General features: G+C 34.0%; 2 protein-coding genes across 2 annotated transcripts; one reads left to right on the top strand and one right to left on the bottom strand.

Annotated features, from left to right (window-relative positions):
• The first annotated feature begins 10,978 nt into the window (after positions 1-10,978).
• Positions 10,979-13,464, top strand: LOC143540283 (protein MID1-COMPLEMENTING ACTIVITY 1-like). The gene is made up of 6 exons (XM_077033388.1): positions 10,979-11,389; positions 12,303-12,738; positions 12,832-12,903; positions 13,007-13,113; positions 13,193-13,286; positions 13,394-13,464. Exons 1-3 carry the CDS (start codon positions 10,979-10,981, stop codon positions 12,894-12,896), a joined length of 912 nt encoding a protein of 303 aa, XP_076889503.1. The 3' UTR covers positions 12,897-12,903; positions 13,007-13,113; positions 13,193-13,286; positions 13,394-13,464.
• A 1,282-nt stretch (positions 13,465-14,746) lies between these two features.
• On the bottom strand, positions 14,747-18,097 carry LOC143540311 (la-related protein 1C-like). Its single transcript, XM_077033412.1, has 6 exons — positions 17,655-18,097; positions 16,796-17,381; positions 16,582-16,726; positions 16,392-16,482; positions 15,428-15,499; positions 14,747-15,360 (listed from the first exon to the last, which is right to left on the bottom strand). Exons 1-6 carry the CDS (start codon positions 18,093-18,095, stop codon positions 15,094-15,096), a joined length of 1,602 nt encoding a protein of 533 aa, XP_076889527.1. The 5' UTR covers positions 18,096-18,097; the 3' UTR covers positions 14,747-15,093.
• Positions 18,098-20,637: the final 2,540 nt, after the last annotated feature.

The raw sequence follows: 20,637 nt of genomic DNA, 5'->3' as shown, positions 1-20,637 counted from the left end.
TCGGTCTAAATTCAACGTTAACTCATGGGTGTTACCGTCCTTTTACATATTTATTTACATTATTATTATTACGCTGAGCTAAACCCCTTGTATGACTAAAAATAAAGAATAGTAAACAAACGCATACTATATTGGATTCAAACGTAAGAATCGTGAAGTGTTATATATGTCATCGAACAAACACATAATAATAATAATAATAATAATAATAATAATAATAATAATAATAATAATAATAATAATAATAATGTAAACAAACATGTAAAAGGACAGTAACACCCATAAGTTAACGTTGAATTTAGATCGAGTTAACAATTTGGACGAAATTGGGATAATAATAATAATGTAAACAAACATGTAAAATGACAGTAACACCCATAAGTTAACGTTGAATTTAGATTGAGTTAACAATTTGGACGAAATTGGGAACGGTTGGGAAAAATCGAGGGTCTAATTGCGAAAAAAATATTTTTGGATGAAATTCGCAAATATGACCAAACCTCAGGGACGATTTTGGCACTTTACTCATATAATAAAGAAATAGTGAAAAGACATGTCTACCCCTAACTTAACGATTAAATTTAACGAGGTTAGTGATTTGGATGTAATTGGCAAGAATTGAGAAACATGAAGGGTCCATATACAAAATATAAACTTTTTGGACTAAATTCGCATTATTTGTCAAACCACAAAGACGAAAATGGCACTTTACTCTATTTGATAACTGTAACTTTGAAAATGTCTTGTGACAATCTCACCCTTTATTATTTTATCTATCAATGAAATCTGACTAACAAATTCCTAACGTCGTTAGTTTTTTTATGATGTGGCATGCTTACGTATCAAAAACATGCTTATGTGGCATATACGTGACGTGATTATATGGCATATTGCACCACTACCACCACGACCGACACGTGATTATATGGCATATTGCACCACTATCAAAAACTGGCGGATCTTTCTTCGGGCCGCGGCCCCATCACGTTTTTCGCTCGGTAGTATCCTTCTTCCGGAAAAATCAAGAAAATATACATATATATTGAGTGCGGCCCAGCCAAGTTATTCGAGTCTGGCCCATCCATATTATTTGAGTCAGGGTTAGCCTTGAATTTTTATAAATGTAAAGTTTGTCTAAAGCCGAAGATGAAAAATCGTTTACGAAATAAACGTTAAGATAAAGATAGGAATGTTAAGAAACAAAACTCCATAAGACCAACTGCAAGCCCAAATAAGTTAAAAAAAAAAGAAAAAAAGAAAAAACATTAAGCCCAAAATCCAACCCTAACATATGGTTGGTGTTCGAACATAACAACAAGCGGAGGTTCCGTTGTGCGATGGCCGTTGTGTGACTTACTGACTTATGAGGTTTGACACAGAAGTTAAAACAGAAGCTGAGAAGCAAGCAAGTGAATTGATGAAATCGTTTGGATGTGAAATCGATTGATTGATTGGGCACTATCGTTGTCTGCTGAGGCCTGAGGTTCGGAACTGACTCATGTGGGAGTGAAATCGATTAATCGAAACAATCAACATAAGCAAGCAGAGACCAGGTTCGGTAATTCGCATTTCACCATTTTATATTTCTTTCAATTTGGTAGGTTAGAGTTTGGAATTATTGTTTGACCCGATCCGAACCGGATTGCCGACACGAAACTTAAAAGTAGGAAGATTTTGGTGGTTGTGACTTTCGGCCCATCCATACTAGATACTCAAGATCCGCCACTAGACACCACCACGACCACCCCAGTCGCCGCTAATCTGACGATCGGTGGTGGTGGCGGCGATGGTAATGGTAGCGGCAGTCGTGGTGGTGGTGATGGTGCAATATGCCACATACGCACACAACGTATGTGTCACACAAACATGATGTGTCATCAAAAACAAATGACGTTAAAGTTTTGTTAGTCGGGGTTCGTTGGTAAAAAAAATGATAAAAGATGGGACCATCGTCATTATGTTAGTTGAAACCGACAATAACCAATATATGATAGTTGAGATTGTTTAAAAATAGTATATCTTGAAATATTTTGAAAGTTATGTAAATAGTTATTTAGTTATAACTTACAAGTCTCCAAGAGATATCCTGGTTGTAAGATGTCTCTTTTTAATTTAAAACGTCTATAGTTTAAATCATGTGCATATATATGGTTAGTATAGTACGCTAATGTACTATTATCATGTTTGGCAAAGAGCTTTTAAGAGTTTTTAGAAATAGAAGATTTTAGCTATAGGCTTTAAAGAAAAAACTTATATTTAATAAAAAGTCTTGTTTGGTTGAAATAGCTTGAAGCTTTTATGTTATGAAAAAAAACTTGAAACTAAAAGCTTAGTAGCGTTTAAAAAAAGTTGCAAGCTTTCAGTACTTAAAATTTTACAATTTTGGTACTTGAATTTTCATAACCTTTTGTTAATTTATATAACAGTTACACATTTAACCATTATTCAAAACCAACTACCCCCATAACTTTTCAAGAAACCATAACTTTTTCACACATTAATATTTTTTTTAAAAAAAATTACATCATAAAAACGAGCATTTTATTCTCTTTAATTTGAGTATGGTATTGCTATACTTCTTTAACTTTAAAAATTAACATATTACGTGATTACCGGTTAGGATCGGCAACAAGTCGAGTTAGGCGAGCTCGGGTTATGTGTAAGGGCAAATTAAGGTTGGAACGAGTCAATGCAAAAGGGGCTAATTTAGTTCGGTTCGTGTTGGTATAGTTTTGAGTCGAAAGGGGTCAGGTTTGAACATGTTTCATATTAGAACAATACATCGCCCAGGTACTTTGCTAGTTTTAGTAAAAGCTCTAGCTTAGGGATGAGCGTTTTTCGGTACGGGTACCAAATTCGGTACCGATTTGGTACCGTCAGTACCAAATAGGTACCAAGTTTGGAGTTTTCGGTATCGGTACCGTACCAATACCGAACCGATACCGGTACCAAACCGAACATTTCGGTACCGGTACCAACTATTTTCGAATTTCGGGATCGGGATGTTCGGGATCAGTACCGGTCGGTACCGATACCATCCCGAGCTCATCCCTACTCTAGCTACTCTGCCAAACACCTAAATATTTCTAAAAGGCAACAGCTAATAGCTACCAGTTTCCAGTCAGCAGCCACCAACTAACAGCCACCAACTAGTTTTGCCAAACATATCCTATATGAAATTAAATTATTTGAAATAGCTTGTAAAAGTGGGGTTATGTTTATGTAAGTTGTGAGCTTTTAATAAAATCATTATAAAATGGATTATTCACTTGAATAGTAAAACATTTTAGACAATTAATCTATCTAATTATATTATTACATGACATTCGGCTAGGCTCTTCACATAGAATGCGTGTACAAGTTTACAATTTAACAAATTCGATTTCGCTATTTATTTTGGTTTAATTAAAATTGTGTTATTTTTACAGTTTTGAACTGGAATGATAAAATGAAAAACATGTTGGTAGAAATTAAGTTGTTGGTGAGAAACAAACTCACAACTTTGCTTTTAAAATGTTTGCAGCTAACTAACTCATGTCCCGTGGTGGACGAGAGTTTAAATTTAACTGTAAGGTTAGTTTGTTGTTATATAAAAAAATGATTATTAGTTATTCATAAACAAATGCATTTTAAAATCAGCGCACGCTGGGTTAGTAATAAACTTTTATCAACATGCTAACAAAATATAAAATTATAAAAGCATTACTTTTTCTGTAAATATTATAGAACGAGTTTCAATTATAAAAAGTAATCCAATGTATAGGTATGTGTAACTTATTACCGGGAGTAAAGTGTCATTTTCGTCCTTGTGGTTTGATAAATAATGCGAATTTAGTGTTTATTTTTTGCATATGGACCCTCCACGTTTCTGAATTCTTGCCAATTACATCCAAATCACTAACCTCGTTAAATTTAATCGTTAAGTCAGGGGTAGACATGTCTTTTCACTATTTCTTTATTATATGAGTAAAGTTCCAAAATTGTCCCTGAGGTTTGGTCATATTTGCGAATTTCATCCAAAAATATTTTTTTTCGCAAGTAGACCCTTAATTTTTTCCAACCGTTGCCAATTTCGTCCAAATTGTTAACTCAGTCTAAATTCAATGTTAACTTATGGGTGTTACTGTCCTTTTACATGTTTGTTTACATTATTGTTATTATGTGTTTGTTTTATGACATATATTAGGGATGAGCTCGGTACCGTACCGGTATCGACCGGTACCAGTACCGAAAATCCCGATCCCGAAATCGCAAATGTTTGGTACCGGTACCGGTACCGAAATGTTCGGTTCGGTACCTGTACCGGGACGGTACCGGTATTTGAGGTAAAATTTGGGAAATACCGGTACCGTACCGGCCCCGAAATCTCAAAACCTTGGTACCGACGGTACCAAATCGGTACCGATTACCGGTACCGATTTTGCTCATCCCTAACATATATAACATTTCACGATTCCTATGTTTGAATCAAATATATTATCCGTTTATTTATTCTTCTTTAGTTTTAGTCATATAAGGGGTTTAGCTCAGCGTAATAATAATAACAATGTAAACAAATATGTAAAAGGACAGTAACACACCTGAGTTAACGTTAAATGACACTTTACTCGAAAAAAAATATTTTTGAACGAAATTCACAAATATGACCAAACCTCAGGGACGATTTTGGCACTTTACTCATATAATAAAGAAATAGTGAAAAGACATGTCTACCCCTGACTTAACGATTAAATTTAACGAGGTTAGTGATTTGGATGTAATTGGCAAGAATTGAGAAACGTGGAGGGTCCATATACAAAAAATAAACTATTTGGACTAAATTCACATTATTTGCCAAACCACAAAGACGAAAATGACACTTTACTCTATTACCGGACTAGTCACCAATTTCTAATGAGTTAGCAATTATAAGTTTCAAAAGTATCCAGATAATTTATAAATTACAAAAAAGACGTAGTTATAAAGAAACCAGTACGATGGCTTATACAATTGGCTCTTACTATTGTCAGGGGTTTTCTACAGCCACCTCTCATTTTTGCTAAAAAACCAACCAATACGCCGCACATAGCTCTATGCAGGGCGTATTGGTTGGTTTTCCTAGAAAAACCCACCAAATTTTTATTATTATGTATTTTTGTCTGAATATCAGAGGCGGCGTATAGTGCTATACGCCGCCTCTGATATTTATTTTTTTAAATTAATTATTTTTATTATTATTATTTATTATTGTTGTTATTAACATAACCGGGGTTATAAATATCCGTTTTGATCGATTCCAGCGGCATTAAGTTCATTTTTACTTATATTATCATATCTCAAAGTTTTAGGTTCTGATTATTATCTCGTTCGACGCGTTAGTGGACGACTCGTTTAGAATCGTAGTTTGTTTTTTATAATTATTAATCACTTGCTTTCCATCTAAGGTGAGTTTTGTAATTCCCATATTTTACTAAGTTTTCTAAACGTTTTGGGGACATCCGCTGGAATCGATCAAAACGGATGTTTAGAACTCCGGTTATGTTAAATTAAACATTTAAGCGAGCTGGTACTGACCAGAATCTGAACAGCGAGTCGGAAGTCTGGTTTTGGTCAGTAGCCATAAAATTTTGTTACAAAAATAATAACAACAACAACAATAATAATAAATAACAAATAATAAATTAAAAAAATATCAGAGGAGGCGTATAGGGCTATACGCCCCCTCTGATCTTCAGACAAAAAAAAACATAATAAGACAAATTTGATGAGTTTTTCTAGAAAAACCCACTAATACACCGCGTATAGTGTTATACGAGGTGTATTGGTGGGGTGTGGAGGTGTTTTTAGGAGGACCCTTTTTGTTATTACTAGCTTTAACATTAAAATAATAAAAAGCAAAATAAAGCAACCTTAAACTATCCATTAAAACATACCCGTGAAATGGCCAAATGGTATTCCACCCACGAGTATAACCAACCAGCCAGGCATGATTACAAGAATTGTGTCTTTTAGCATGCTCTGTAATTTCGTTTCTTCTTATTATTATTATTAATTTTTTTTGTAAAATAGATATTAAAGCCAATGATAAGGCAGATTAAACAAATAATGATGTATTTTTTAACAGTTTATAATCATATATCTCAAATTGATTATTGACTAATTATGTAATTGTTACCCTTGGTTATAGCATAGTATATAAAGCCACTGGCGATTTTTGTAATACACGGGTTTATAGTCTATTACGCTAACATCATTATCGGTTATGTGCTTAAAAATAAACAAAAAATTGGTGTTCACTTTTTTTAAGGGTTACCGATGGGTTAAATAATCACAGTAAAATTCTTAGCTCCATTATAATATGCAATTTTTCCCCCACTCAAATCGAATTTTGCATGCATAAAGACTAAAATGATTACTTATAAGGATTTATAACACAAGACTTGTTTTGGTAAGTTTTTTAATATTATTGTTATTAGGTTTATTATTGTTATTATTTGAATAAACACAGACTCAATCCTTTAATCCTGAGATTAAAACCTAGTCTCGACGGGTTGGCGGGGTTCAATATGCTCTTCACAAGTTCTATCCGATTGCAACCTGCAAAACAAGAACGCTGTGAGTCTCGTTATGAGAAGAGGAGATGGAGGTTTTCTCATAACTACCCTTTGGCGTGAGAACTAATAATGTTGATTGCATAGAATAGTAATGCGAATGGGAGTAAGAAGGAGATGAGCCTTAAAACGTTGGTCTAAGTATGGTAATATAGTCGGAGAGGTAGAGAGATGATTAGTCGGGCTGCCACTATCCAAAAGAACCTTTTATTCCCATGGGAGGGAGGGCATGTACGAGGTCTCTGGTTGGCTGTGACAACTGGCTGATATGAGTGATCGTTAGCGGGAGGTACAGTGTTGCTGCTTTGTTATTGGTTGACCTTGGAGAATCTTGGACTATGACTGGCTCGTAGACTTGCCGTTGTGCACTATTTGTCTCATTTGCGGGTGACTGGTCTTTTGCCCGTGAGTGGTGTCTGCGGGCTCTTGTAAGGTGACACGGTCAGACCCGTGGATGTGATCCAAGACCATTTTATGGTTTACTGGGCTCGCGTGTGGGGTCTGCGACGCTATCTTTTATTATTATTATTATAAAAAACACAATAGACTAACATCAAACTACTTATTAAAATATTTAATCATGCTCTTGAAATGGGATTCCACCCATAAGTTCAACCTTACGATAATTTTGTCTTCTAGTTGTTAATATTTTTTTTTATTTGTAAAGAATGCTTTGGCATTGATGAGGCAAATTAAATAAAGAATAATATGCTATATATATCCTAGATTTTATCTTCCGTATTACAGGTTTTTTTTTACATTATTCGTTTTTAATTTTTATATATGTATATTTGAATTTGATAAATATAAATATTTATTTGAGTTTAAGTGAGTGAAGGAAGGAGGGGACAAATGTCAGTTCTATACTTGAGGTTTGATGATAAAATGGTTTCACAAATAAATGATATGCTATAATCCGGTTTAAAAGCTATATGGGTTTTGTGATACCCATTACCCGTTTATTTTCTTTATTATAAAATTGTTTCTTAATTATAAATAATATCTTTTTTTAAATAAAATTGGATATTAATTTTTAGTATATTCCTATTTTATAGGATTTTCATATCAAATATTTTATGAGATTATTTTTAATATAATGAGATGTTATAACCAGTTTAAGAGTTATCTGGGTTTGGTGAAACATTTACCTGTAAATTCGGGTCAAATACGTGAGAAACCTTCATTTACCACTATAAAATAAAATACTGAGAGGGTTTAGGTGCACATTCCTTGGAAATTTGGTGAAAGTGAGAACATGGGAAGCGAAATTAAAAAAAAAATGCTTATGAATTTTTTTATTTTTGAATTATATGTTAAATTTGGCTAGGTTGGTGATCAATGTAATCAATTTTCTAGTAGAGCTGTGCTTCTCTTGCTGAAAATATGATTGAATTATATCGGATAATATGATTGAATTATATAGATTGTGAATCCGAGCTTCTCGCTAGCGCTAAATTAATATCTTCTGTATTTTATTTTTGGGAAAGTGAATACGGTGCTGTGAGACGCGTAACCTTACACGTAAAACGAATCAAAACTACGTAGTTTTGATTAAAAATTCCCTATTTAATTAAAATCCTTTCCATATTTAAAAAAATTCCATAGTTACAGCTTGTCCATTTTTTGTGCTATATAAGATGTTTGTTTGTCAAATCTTTTTATTATAATGTTTGGCTATTGTGTATTTAAAAAAAGTAAAGTTTTTGTAGGTTTTTAAAGATGGAATTTTAATGTTTTTATTGATTAATTTTGATTTCCATTTATTTATAATTGATGTAGTATCTAATCGTTGTGAATATGAGGTTTTTTATTTATTTATTATATAAATTTGTTTTCATTGATTTATTACTGAACTATTATATAAATAATATCCTTTTCTTTTTAAATTGGATATTAAATTATTTTATAGGATTTTCATATCAAATAATTGGTAAGATTCATTTTTAATTTAATGAGATGTTATAACCCGTTTAAGAGCTATCTGGTTTTGGTAAGACCCATACCCATGAATTTAGGTTAAATTAATGAGAGAACTCCATTTAAAAATCAAGCAATCTAGTGGCTTTCATAAAAAGGGGGAGCGACCACATCGCAACACATATGATTTTAGGGTGTTTGTTTATATATATTATAGATAATGTACAAATAAAATTAATGTGTTAATTGATGTAATTAAATAATTACTCTATTTGTATATATAATTAATCTACTTGATTATCACAATTAACACGTTAATTTAATTTGTATTTGATCCAAACCCGTATAATATATAGAATAGTATAATGTATTTATATAATTTATAAGCAAATGTCTTAACTTGATAAATCATGTTAGGTTCCTTGAAGCAAAATATGCTAATAGATTCTTAAATAGTTATTGTAGTTTTGATACTTCTTTCACTACCATGATGTAGTTTGTTTCATTTACTTATTTACCTTTCTCATTTTGAACATACGGTCGATCAGTGACAATCTTTCAATTGGGTTACTCGTCGACAACCTTTCTATTGGGTTACTCGTCACCCTAGTCATTATGACATTCTGGTCTATCATGTTTTTATAAATCACTAATCAATAACATTTTAAAATATCGGAGATACACGTATTAGCATATAGTATGCTCAATATGCTGCAACCTAACAACTGATTTGGAAAACACAAGGGCACCAGAGTAAAATAATCTACAAAACTAAGATCATTGTCACACACTTAAGACCACAACAATTCGGTCGTAAACTGGTCACAGCCATGGGTCAGTCATAATAACGACCACTGCAAATTGAATTCAGTCGCAAACAAAATTACCCACGAGGTTTTTTACGACCAAATTTTCGTTAGGAATTCGATTGCAACTTAGCCAAATTCTAAGTTTTCTAACGGTTTGTGACACAAAAATATACCAAACGATAATTTACACTTGATTAATCTACTTGCTTTACATGAAAATTAAATAAAAGTATGTGTGCTCGGGAATCAATTAAATTGGTTGGTTCCATGTGCTACGTGCTTGACAACATAATTATTTTAACTAAAGGCATGAAAAGGTTCTAACTACCAAAGTATAATCGTTAAAACAATTAAACAAATATAGTTTATACTTGTTTTATGACTGCCAAATAAAAGAATCCATTGCATTTTGAATAATTAGTTATAATCCGGCCACCTCCAATTACTTGTTACTTAAAGACGTTATAATACAAGATAAAAAGTTCAAAACCATCATATTTGTAGTGTCGTTGTTGACCCATGACAAGACCCATGACACGTTGAATAAAATCTTAAACACGATATACATTCTAGTAAACGTTTGATACAACCTTGGGATGTGTATGATTTAATTCTAGATGAAACTATCATCTAAATTTGCTTTGAAAAAATAAATATTTTTCTTTTAGTATGACATTGTTCAAAGTTACGTAGTTGGTATTTTTCTCACGCTTCTCCCATAATCTTATCATAATCAAATATTCTTTCTTGTAGATTAACTCGATATTATTAATTTATGTATAGTGTCACGGTATTAAAATAAGGTGTACAACAATACCCGTGATTATAAAAAGTATTAAAAGGCATTTGAAATATCAAATATAAAACCATACACATATCTATTAGGTAGACATTATTTGGATATAAAGGCAGGCTGCTCCAGTTGTGTAACGTTTATATCTTGGTGAAGATGAAGTAACAAAACTGAACAAAAGAAGTAATAAATATTTTGATCATATAATATCATCGCGAAGAAGACGACCGATTCTTCAAATTCGATCATCCCAACAAAAGCCGCATGACAGTGACCATTGCAGTCTGCTTCAAATCTTTCTCTATAATTAAACACATTACATCAAGCAGATAAAGGTCCTTAGCATAACACTAGCAATCCAACTAGAAGGTAAGCCGATTCAAATTTCTTGTAACCGTTGCAGGGGTATTTAGGTCCTTTCATTTGTGAAGTTTGTTAGGTTGTTATGTGTCATTTTCATATAGTTCTTACCTGATATTATGACTGCTTTCAGTTTCTTTAGTATAGCTGTATTAGAGTTAGTTAAGATTAGTGTGTGCCATTTCGTTTTAAACGATTCTGATTATTTATAAGTTATAAGTTATAACCAAACAATCAATGAATTATCTAATAATTTATGGACCATTTTACATGTTAAAATCACTCAAAATAATCAGATTATCTTGCAGCTGGTTTTGTACATTTGATTGTCTTATTCTGATTAGTTCATATCACATAATCATTTTCATGTGTGAGTTAGCCGTTCTAAAAAATATTAATAAAATCATAAAAAACAAAATTAAAAGAATCATAATCACTTTCGAAAGACAGTGTTAACTGTTAAACACCCCCTAAACCATAATTTCTGTTGCATAAACACAGGTAGTTAAATGGCAGCAGCATGGGAACATTTTGGGGAGATTGCAAGTGTGGCTCAGTTAACCGGGCTAGATGCAGGGAAGTTAATCGGGCTGATCGTGCAAGCGGCTAATACAGCCCGAATGCATAAGAAAAACTGCAAGCAGTTTGCTAACCATTTAAAGTTAATTGGAAATTTGTTGCAACAACTTAAGCTTTCAGAGCTTGAAAAGTACCCCGAAACGCGTGAACCGTTGGAGCAACTTGAGGATGCACTGAGAAGGTCTTATATTTTGGTCAACAGTTGTCAAGACAGAAGCTATCTGTACTTGCTTGCTAATGGATGGAACATTGTTTACCAGTTTAGAAAGGCTCAAAACGAAATAGATAGATATTTGAAGATCATCCCGCTTATTACTCTAGTCGATAATGCTCGGGTCAGGGTATGATTCATTCACTTTTAACTGTGGATTCATTTTGTGTTTATGCTAATTGCATATTCAAGAACTTTTCTAGATGCTATGCTAGAAAAAATGTCAACATGGTCAAACTTATGGCGAGTCCGATGTCGCATCATTATTTTGGCCATATTGAAATTTTTATGAAGTCTTGAGTCTTCTTGAGTGAAAATAATCCTGGTAACCCGAATTAAGTTACTTCTTTATACTCTATGGTTAATATCGTAAACAACTAGTTTACTTTTCTCATTTTTCATAAAAAGTTACTAACAACATTTTAGCAAATTAAAGTCACGCGCGTGCACAAAAAAAAAATGAAAAAGTTATTCAACCCATTTTTGCTATATTAAAGTCTTTACACTTGTCTAGAATGATGTACATGTGAAAAAACAAATTAACATGTTAGCTCTTAAATTTGTCAAGGTTTGATGAGGTGACATTTAACTTTTTAACACAAAAAGTTAAGTGTGATATTAGTTTAGTGAGTTTAAAGGGTAACGAGTGATTATTTTAATTATTTTAACAAGTATATGCATTTTAGACAAGTGTAGGGATTTTAATATATCAAAATTGGGTCAAGTTGCTTTTCAAGATTTTTTAACATGTGCTGGGAATTTTATGTCAAAATTATGTAGAGTGACTTTTTCATGAAAAACGAGAAAATATATGGGATTTTATGATATTAAACCTTTCTGTTAGTTGTATATTCAAAAACTTTTTAAGATGCCAGAAAAAAAGGTCAACATGGTCAAAGTTACGACACGCAAGAAATTTTCATACATTGTAATTTTCATAAAGTTTGAGCCTTTTTGAGAGTGTGAACAATCTTGGTCACTCACATTGTATGACTTTTTAGATTCTATTCTCTTAAAAAGATTTTTGCATTTTATTGTAACAGGAAAGATTGGACTATATTGAAATGGACCAACGAGAGTACACGCTAGATGATGAAGACAGGAAGGTGCAAGACGTGATTATGAAGCCGGTACCCTCAGATACCGATGCTGACGTGTTAAAGAAATCACTATGTTGTAGCTACCCACATTTACCATTCAATAAAGCTATCCAAAAAGAAAGTGAAAAACTTCATGTGGAATTAGAACATTCACAGGCCAACTTAGATGTAGGCCAATGCCAAGTAATCCAACATCTTATTGAGGTTACAGAAGTTGTTGCTTCAAAATCTGAATCAAAGAAGGACCCGCCAAACAAAAGTTCCAAGAAAGTAGATTCAGATGTTAGCAACTATAAAGAAAACCGAAATGAAAGAGGATCAGACCGAGACGAAGAATGGCATTCAGATCTACTTGGTTGCTGTTCAGAGCCATTGATGTGTATGTTTTGCAGCATAATAATATGAATCTTACTAAACTATTATACTATGTGTTCTAGCTTCTAAAAAAGATGTTTATGTTGTGTTTGTACAGGCATAAAGACTTTCTTGTTCCCTTGTGGTGCGGTTTCAAAACTTGCTACTGTGGCAACAGGTTGACGCACAAGTAAGAATTTGTTTAAAATCTTGATGAGTTCATATGATATTTATGGTTTTCGTGCGTTTTTATATTTGATGATGCTAAACATGTTGGTGTTTGTATTGAGCAGCTTCTGCAGAGGCATGCAATGAACTCATGGCTTATTCTCTTATTTTATCATGTTGTTGCTATACATGCTGCATCAGAAGGAAGCTTCGAAAAACTTTGAATATTACGGTAAAAAGTTAAAAGAATATAACCTTTAGTTTATGTTTTACTAATATAGAATTATAACATGTTGAATCTTTTTGAACAGGGAGGGTGGTGTGATGACTTTCTTTCGCATTTTATATGCTGCTGTTGCGCCCTTGTACAAGAACTACGAGAAGTTGAGATTAGAGAAATTCACGGTATGTATGTCCTTCCCCAAAGTTTTAAAATTATACCGCATTCTTCTAGTTTGATCATTTTTGTAATGGAACATGTTATATATGTAATGGATACTGGCTTTTTGCAGGTGAGAAGTCGAAAATGAGCGCACCGCCCTTTCAATACATGGAACCCATAAATGAATAGGACATATCAGTTCACATGGGCTTTAAGATTACATAATTAAGTTCGTTCTATACAGTTGACAACTTGGATGAGTACGATTACATTATCTACAACCTAAAAGTCACACATTTGACAGCGTGGAACAGATAATATGCGGAGATATATTGTTTAGTGGTTCAATATTCCTTCATGGTTTCCTTTTGTAAAGTTGTCTTGCCAACCTTTTTAGTGGATTAACAATTTTGAATGAGAAAAAAAGTACATTTCATACGAAAGTTGGTCAATAGTCTTTGGCGTTGCGATTTAAGGGTGAGTGACTAGAAGATTTTAAATACTTTGATTGAATTTATTGATAAGAATGTTGAATTGTTTAAGCAATAGTAGTTTTGAGATTATTTATTTCATTTCGAATTCTGTTCAATATTTAATCAAAATTCTAATCCTAAATTCTAATCCTTGCTGATTCTATCAGGGCCTAATACGCAAAATGACAGCGTGACCAAGAAAGTAAAGATGTTACTCTTTACCTATAAAAAGTATGCTAGTTATAATAAGCCAAATCATGCCAACATTGAGAAAATGAGAGCATGAAGTATAGCATCCGTTTGGTCTGAAACTACGCCTTAAACCTTCAACAAGCATAAGTTTGTAAATAAACTCTGAAACTACGCCTCAAACCTTAAACAAGGCTAAGTTTTCAAATAAGCAGCATAATAAAAATAAAGCACAGAGTTGTGCTTAACAATAGCAGAAGCCATCTGTCCATATATTTGCTGGCCTACATGAAAACCACTTCTATCCTCAAGAAGCAACTTATCCAACTCACACTCTCTCTACACTCTAGTCTCCACACTCTCAACACTCTAGTCTCTTAAGCGTGACTCCTAAATTAGACACTTTGTCACAATCAAGTGACTTGAATCCTATACCAACTTGATACACCTACGCCAAAGGCCCTTTGGTATTTCAATTCTAAGTTTGGAGTTGCTCAAAAGAGCCCAAGTCATTGATTGTAAACTATCATCAAGATGATGCCATTGCCAGTGTTACGCAGTAAGGCCAGTTTCAATTCTGAAACAGAGAAGTCAAATAACACAAAACTGGCAGCATCCATCTCCACCTGCTGCACACAAGACCGAAGGTATCATATTATATTTCTATCATAGTCAATGGAACTTGGAAGGACACATTATAAAGCACACAATCAATCATCCAACTCGTTTAAACAGATCTCACAAGTCCCCAAACAAGGGAATAAAGGGACACTAGGAGTGTTGGGGAAGTATATAGTAAATCACAAAACTCTTCCCCATCATCATCATCATCATCATCAAGTCAAAACACAAACCAACAACCATAATGGACAGATAATTTCAAAACATTAAAGTATAATTTTCAATCCAACAAACCCATAATTACTACTGTCATAATACTATCCTTTTGGTGTTTCTTCCAGTCATTATTAGAAGTCTTTACTTTTCTTTTTTTCTTTTCTTTTTTCTATTTTTTTTTTTTTTGGTTTTCAAGTTTTTAATTTTTTTTTTGGTCTGTCCATTTGCCTCTCAAACACATCGTTCCATGGGAATCAAAGATAAAGCCCACATCATCATAATTGAGGTCCACCCACTCTTCTCAAAACCTGATTTTTAGTTAATAAACTCTTCAAGCCGCAGTTGCATGGTCAAAACGAGCCTGTTGACTAGCCACACCAACGTTCTCCTCCCCTCCAGTGAACTCCCCAGAACTTGACCTGCTAAAATAAGTCTCATGAACCTGATTTGTTGAACTTGGCCCGTGCAGTGCAAGACCCTGAATTTGTGACACCAACCCTTCATGATTGGTCTGAGGGCTTGATGGATTTGAGTATTGCCCAGGTGCAGCAGGCATTATCCATTTCATCCAATCATTTCGCCTCCGTATCTTGTCACCCTACAAGGTACAGTATGTTAGAACATACAGTTTTGATTATGATTGATAATAAACTAATAGATCTTACCTGTACTTCCACAACAGCTGAAGCTCGCATAGCATCTAATATTAGTTGGACATTATCCGTCAGATAAGAAACCTGTATAAGGCAAAACATCATGTATAATAACACAATGATATCACAATCATGGTGGCAAAAGAAGTTATTAAAGCCATTGAATTTAGCCATCGGTATTAACTAAAGAAAAACTGTTAAAAAGCAGGCAAGAATAAAAGAGGCCCGTCAATGAAACACTATTGTTTACAGAAAGAGAAACAACAATAAATCTAACTTGCAAAGGATTATGTAAGCAAAACAGATTAGCTGCATAATATCTTTGCATAACAAAAGGGCTTACATAATGACTATGCATTTTACTTTGATGAGAAGATCAGAAGAATGACATTGATGTGGTTTGTTGAGTTTAATTATGTAATTTGCATTAGCAGACTACATAATCTAATTGTGTATTGAGTAGATTTAGAAACACGAGGCAGTTCTACAGTCATGGTGCCACAAGATATATTCAAAGTCGATTTTACTTCCGAAAAACACATTAGATTGTTTACACGCTCATTTGTAATCACTAGTATAAAGATTATTTAATATTCAAACATGGTTGTGAAATTAAGTCACAGAGAGCATTTAAGTGTACATAGCAATATAAAACCATGTTATATTTTAGACTATCAATCAATTAATACACGAACATGATTTGTACTTGCTGGTAGAGAAATAAAGTATAAAGTATTTGAACAAAAACCCACAAAAATTACATCCATCCAAGACTGATAAACTCCAATATTTAAGTAATATGATATTTAAAACAAATTCTGCCCAAGCATACAAGTTGTCCATCCATACAGTGATGTTTGAATGCAAGATGCACAAATGTTTAATATTGTAAAAGTTGCAATAATATGGACTATAAACGAAAAAAAGATTCAAGAATAACGTAAACAAATAAACTGTATTATTCTTAAATACTCACTTTTTTAAAGCCAGCTATCAAGCCAACAGAAACCCAACCCTGTTCATCCATGTTTCGCCTCAAGTATGTATCTCTGACCAAGTTCTCATTACTGCAGTCAAACACTAGCCATTAAATCCTCAACACCAATGTAAAGTTTCAAGTAGTATCCAAAATCCACATTCTGTTTTGCAAATTAAAAACAATGTACCTGAAATAGTAATCAATTTGCTTCACTATATTAGCATACAACAAAGGATCATGGCCAGCATAGTACACTTGAGGCTGTAACGGTGCACCAAAAGGCATTGCTGGTGGAGGTGGACCAGACATATACATTAAAGAAGATGCCACATCTGCAAGAGAGAAACATCACGTAAAACCACAAAGTTTGTATCATACCAACTGATAACAGAAAACCTCACCAGGGTACATCATGTTATTGCCAAAAGGTGGTACCACTGGCAAATGAATCGATGGAGGAATAAATGGAGCAGAAGTATGTACAGAGGGTCGTACATAACCCCTTGAAAAACCTCTCTGAGGTTGCATATTTGCATCTCTGTTATTAAAGCTTCTACTGTGTTGATTCCATTCCGAGTTCCCACGATCATGGTCTCGTTTCCCTCCATAGTTATGATGATAAGAACCACCGTTTCCTCTTCTATAACCCCTCTGATGATGGTGTTCATTACCACCGTGAGATTGTGACCCAAACCCTCCTTTTTGTGAGTCTTTATGTGCATAGTCTTTTGGAGAAGGCTGCTCAGTAGCATTCCCTGCCTTCCCAGACGTATTATGTGGCGGTTCCGCTACCGAATCCTGGCTTATCGGTGGTGTCGATTGATCAACCACACCATTAGCTGATGCATTTGCACTAGAATTGCCATTACCGCCACCTCGCTTCAGCGACTTCTGCCTTGATGGTGCCACATGGTTTGGAGTTGAAGTAGAGGAGTTCAAGTTATTTGCAGCTGCCTGTTTATGTGACGGTGAAGAACTTCCTGTAACCTACAGTGTAACAATAGTACATACACACAAGAAACATATACAGATCATCATATCTAAAATAAAGATGAAAATCCCCTATAAAAAAGGGACATTTCACTTATTAAGGCAATCCATAACTCATTATTCATAAATTATAAGTACCCGAATGCACAAATATGTTTTGATCAAATTGATTAGTGAGCTTAATATGCACATAAAAAAGCGCTTCAATTTGCCAAATTTGTACAGATTAAACAATCAATCATGTGTTAAAAATAATAAAAGTGATGCTACCTGTAATGCAGGGGGCAACGAACCATCCGAAAGCGCTTTCAACGAATCCGAGGAAGACGACTTAAACGTGGGTTTAGTCGACTCCCCAAGCGCGGGCCAAGCCGCACCCATAACCGGACTAACAGTAACAGCATCCACAACTCCATTGGAAGGCCTATTCCACACAGGCTTCTTACTAACACCACCACTATTATCCGAACCATCAGCCTGACCCTCAGTACCCAAATCATCTCCAAAACCACCCGCCTTAGCCGGAGACCAATCAGAACTAGCATCACCAACATGCTCCGGAACCGCCGCCCACGACGGCGACACCGGAGCCGTCACCGTCACCGATTCCGAGTCGCCACGAACGATCTGAGTCCACGGAGATGTAAACCCTCGCTGCAAATTAGGGCTAGGTAACCCTCCATCGCCAGATTGAACGTTGGTAGCAGCCATAGGGTTTTGGTTTTATCAAACAAATTATTATTATTATTAAACAAATAAACACTCGAATGAGTAATTCAATTTAGGGTTCTGGTAATAATAATAATAAGTTTATTATCGATCAAAACCCCAACACACGATCGATCAAAATTGGGGGATGATTAAATACAACTAATGTTATAGGGTTTGATGATAGTGTTGTTCCAATAATAATAATATTATTGGTTTAACAGATGGATCAGCAGCAGATGCAGATGCAGATGCAGATGCAGATGATCCGATCACACACACACACACAATAAACAGCACGGACGGAGGCTGGTTGGTTTTGTTTGTTCAGACGCACATACAATTGGTAACGGACCTGTATCTTTATCTTTCTCTCGACCTGAAATGTCCATTATGCCCTTTTTACCGCGGGTGTTTTTACATGTGATGGTTAGGATCCGAGGGTATTTTCACGGAATGTGGGATTTGGTGCCTGTGAGATTAGCTTTGCTTGGAATTTTAAGTGTGTGAGGAGAATAGTTTGAATGTGCCCCTCGTAGTTTCCGGTTGTAGTCGTTTCAGTCCTTGTATTTATGTAAACTTTTCTATGTCACATGTAGCTTTGTTTATAGCAGAGTAGTAGTTGAATACATGAAAAAATAAGCTTGTATTACAATTTACAAAATCATTTATAAACTTAACTTATTACGATAAAATGGAAGGTAAAAAGCTATGTTGCAACCCCATTTTCAATATTAAAACTAATCATGCTGAAAATAAAGTTGTGGACAGTGGAGGATTCAGGAATTTTTTTAGGTGGTTCACTACTTTTACGTGCTTCAATTTCAGAGTCGGGCTATAAAAAATTTCGGGTCGGTTAGAGGTTCGAGTCGATTTGATCGTTCAGGCAAAGTTCATTACATATAAAAATACGATAAAATAATAAAAGAGACACCGTCATTGAAAATAGCTCTTGATATTCATATAGGAGAGTTCACGGTTCGGTTTCAACCTGTGAAACCGTCCAAACCGTTCATTGGTTTGGTTTCACGGTTGGTTTTTTTTATATATCTTTCGGTTGGTCGGTTTCAAATTTGCAAACCGTAATGAACGGTTTGGTTTACGGTTTCTACCAAAAACCAACCGTATAAAACCATACCGGACCGTAAGATTTAATAATATATATTAACTGTTTAGATATCTAATAATATATATTATATTAAGTTTAATTTTAAAAAAACTGCACTTAAGAATATTTGAAGTTTAAAACGCAATTTGTGGACTTTGCACTAGCCATCAAACTCTCAAAAGTCCCTTGTGTATCTTTCTGTTATGCAGGAAAAAAAAGACTTTCATTTTGTTAAGTTGCACTATCAGTTATATTCATATTTCAAGGATTGTTGGCTTTATAAGGCTAATATTATGTTTATTGTTAGATGTTAATCTTGTTTAATTCTCCAAGCTTCCTACTCATTGTTAAGTTTTAAGAATTTTAGCTTTAACTTGTATCATGCGCTTGTATATTGTGTAACTTTTATAAAGGCTTAACAAAGCCCAAACCGTGAAACCAAACCAGAACCAAATCATTAATAACAGTTTGGTTTGGTTCAGCTTTACATCTTAACGGTTTGGTTTTGGTTTTCGATATGTAAAAACCGTTGGTAACAGTTTGGCTTCGGTTTGACCCAAAATCGTCAAAACCGAACCGTGAACACCCCTAATTCATAATACCAACAAATCAACAATTACAAACTAACGAATTAAAAACTAAGAAACTAACAAAAACTAACAGATTAAAACCAACAATCTAACAAATTAAAACTAAATTCAACAAATAACTTAACAATTAAGTAGTTAACAATCAAGAGCAATTAACAAGAAGTCAACAACAAATTTTAACATATGAATGTAAACTTACCTTCAAAGCGGAGGATTCGAGCAATCGAGCTTCGAGGAAGAGTAGAAGGCAGGAGGATTGGAGGAAGTCAGAAAGGTAGAAGGTGTGTACTGGTCGTCTGGTCGGCCGGAAAAGCGGCGACGGTGGTCGGAGAACGGGTGATTGGCTGAACATGGACGAGAGGTCATGTGAAAACGGCCGAAAAAGAATGGTCGGCCGTTATGTTTTGTTGTGTCTGTGTGTTCTATTAGTAAATAAAAACTCTAATTGATATAATGATATAAGGGCTAGGTAAGTTAAAAAAAGGTTCAAAAAATTACTGTGAAAACCGAAATCGAACCTGCGATCTGTGTGTTACAAAATCAACACCTTACTGGCTGGACTAGTGCTCTAAATGAATATAGGGTGGTTCCTCGAAATTATCTACTAGATTTTATCCCCCGTATTACGGGGTTGTTATACATTATTCGTTTTTAATATTTATATATGTATATTTGGATTTTAATTTTATTTATTGTAAGAAAGTTAATAATTAATATATTTGAGGTTTGATGATGAAATGGTTTCACAAATATATAATATGTTATAATCTGGTTTAAAAGCTATCTGAGTTTGGTGATACACATTACCCGTTTATTTTCTTTATTATAAAATTGTTTCTTAATTATA

Source organism: Bidens hawaiensis, unplaced genomic scaffold, assembly GCF_021521415.1.
Source record: "Bidens hawaiensis isolate Kalapana, Puna unplaced genomic scaffold, B.hawaiensis_p1.1 tig00012186_1, whole genome shotgun sequence".
In the NCBI taxonomy this organism is placed as follows: domain Eukaryota; kingdom Viridiplantae; phylum Streptophyta; class Magnoliopsida; order Asterales; family Asteraceae; genus Bidens; species Bidens hawaiensis.
The sequence above is the reverse complement of the archived record's forward strand: the minus strand, read 5'-3'. Positions and strand labels throughout refer to the sequence as shown.

Excerpts from the sequence above, each read along its gene's own strand:
- LOC143540283 (XM_077033388.1), top strand. The coding sequence starts at position 10,979 with ATGGCAGCAGCATGGGAACATTTTGGGGAGATTGCAAGTGTGGCTCAG. Across the intron at positions 11,390-12,302 it reads TCGATAATGCTCGGGTCAGG|GAAAGATTGGACTATATTGA; the intron begins GTATGATTCATT and ends TTATTGTAACAG. Across the intron at positions 12,739-12,831 it reads CTGTTCAGAGCCATTGATGT|GCATAAAGACTTTCTTGTTC; the intron begins GTATGTTTTGCA and ends GTGTTTGTACAG.
- LOC143540311 (XM_077033412.1), bottom strand. The coding sequence starts at position 18,095 with ATGGCTGCTACCAACGTTCAATCTGGCGATGGAGGGTTACCTAGCCCT. Across the intron at positions 17,382-17,654 it reads CGTTGCCCCCTGCATTACAG|GTTACAGGAAGTTCTTCACC; the intron begins GTAGCATCACTT and ends GTTACACTGTAG. Across the intron at positions 15,500-16,391 it reads TGATAGCTGGCTTTAAAAAA|GTTTCTTATCTGACGGATAA; the intron begins GTGAGTATTTAA and ends TGCCTTATACAG.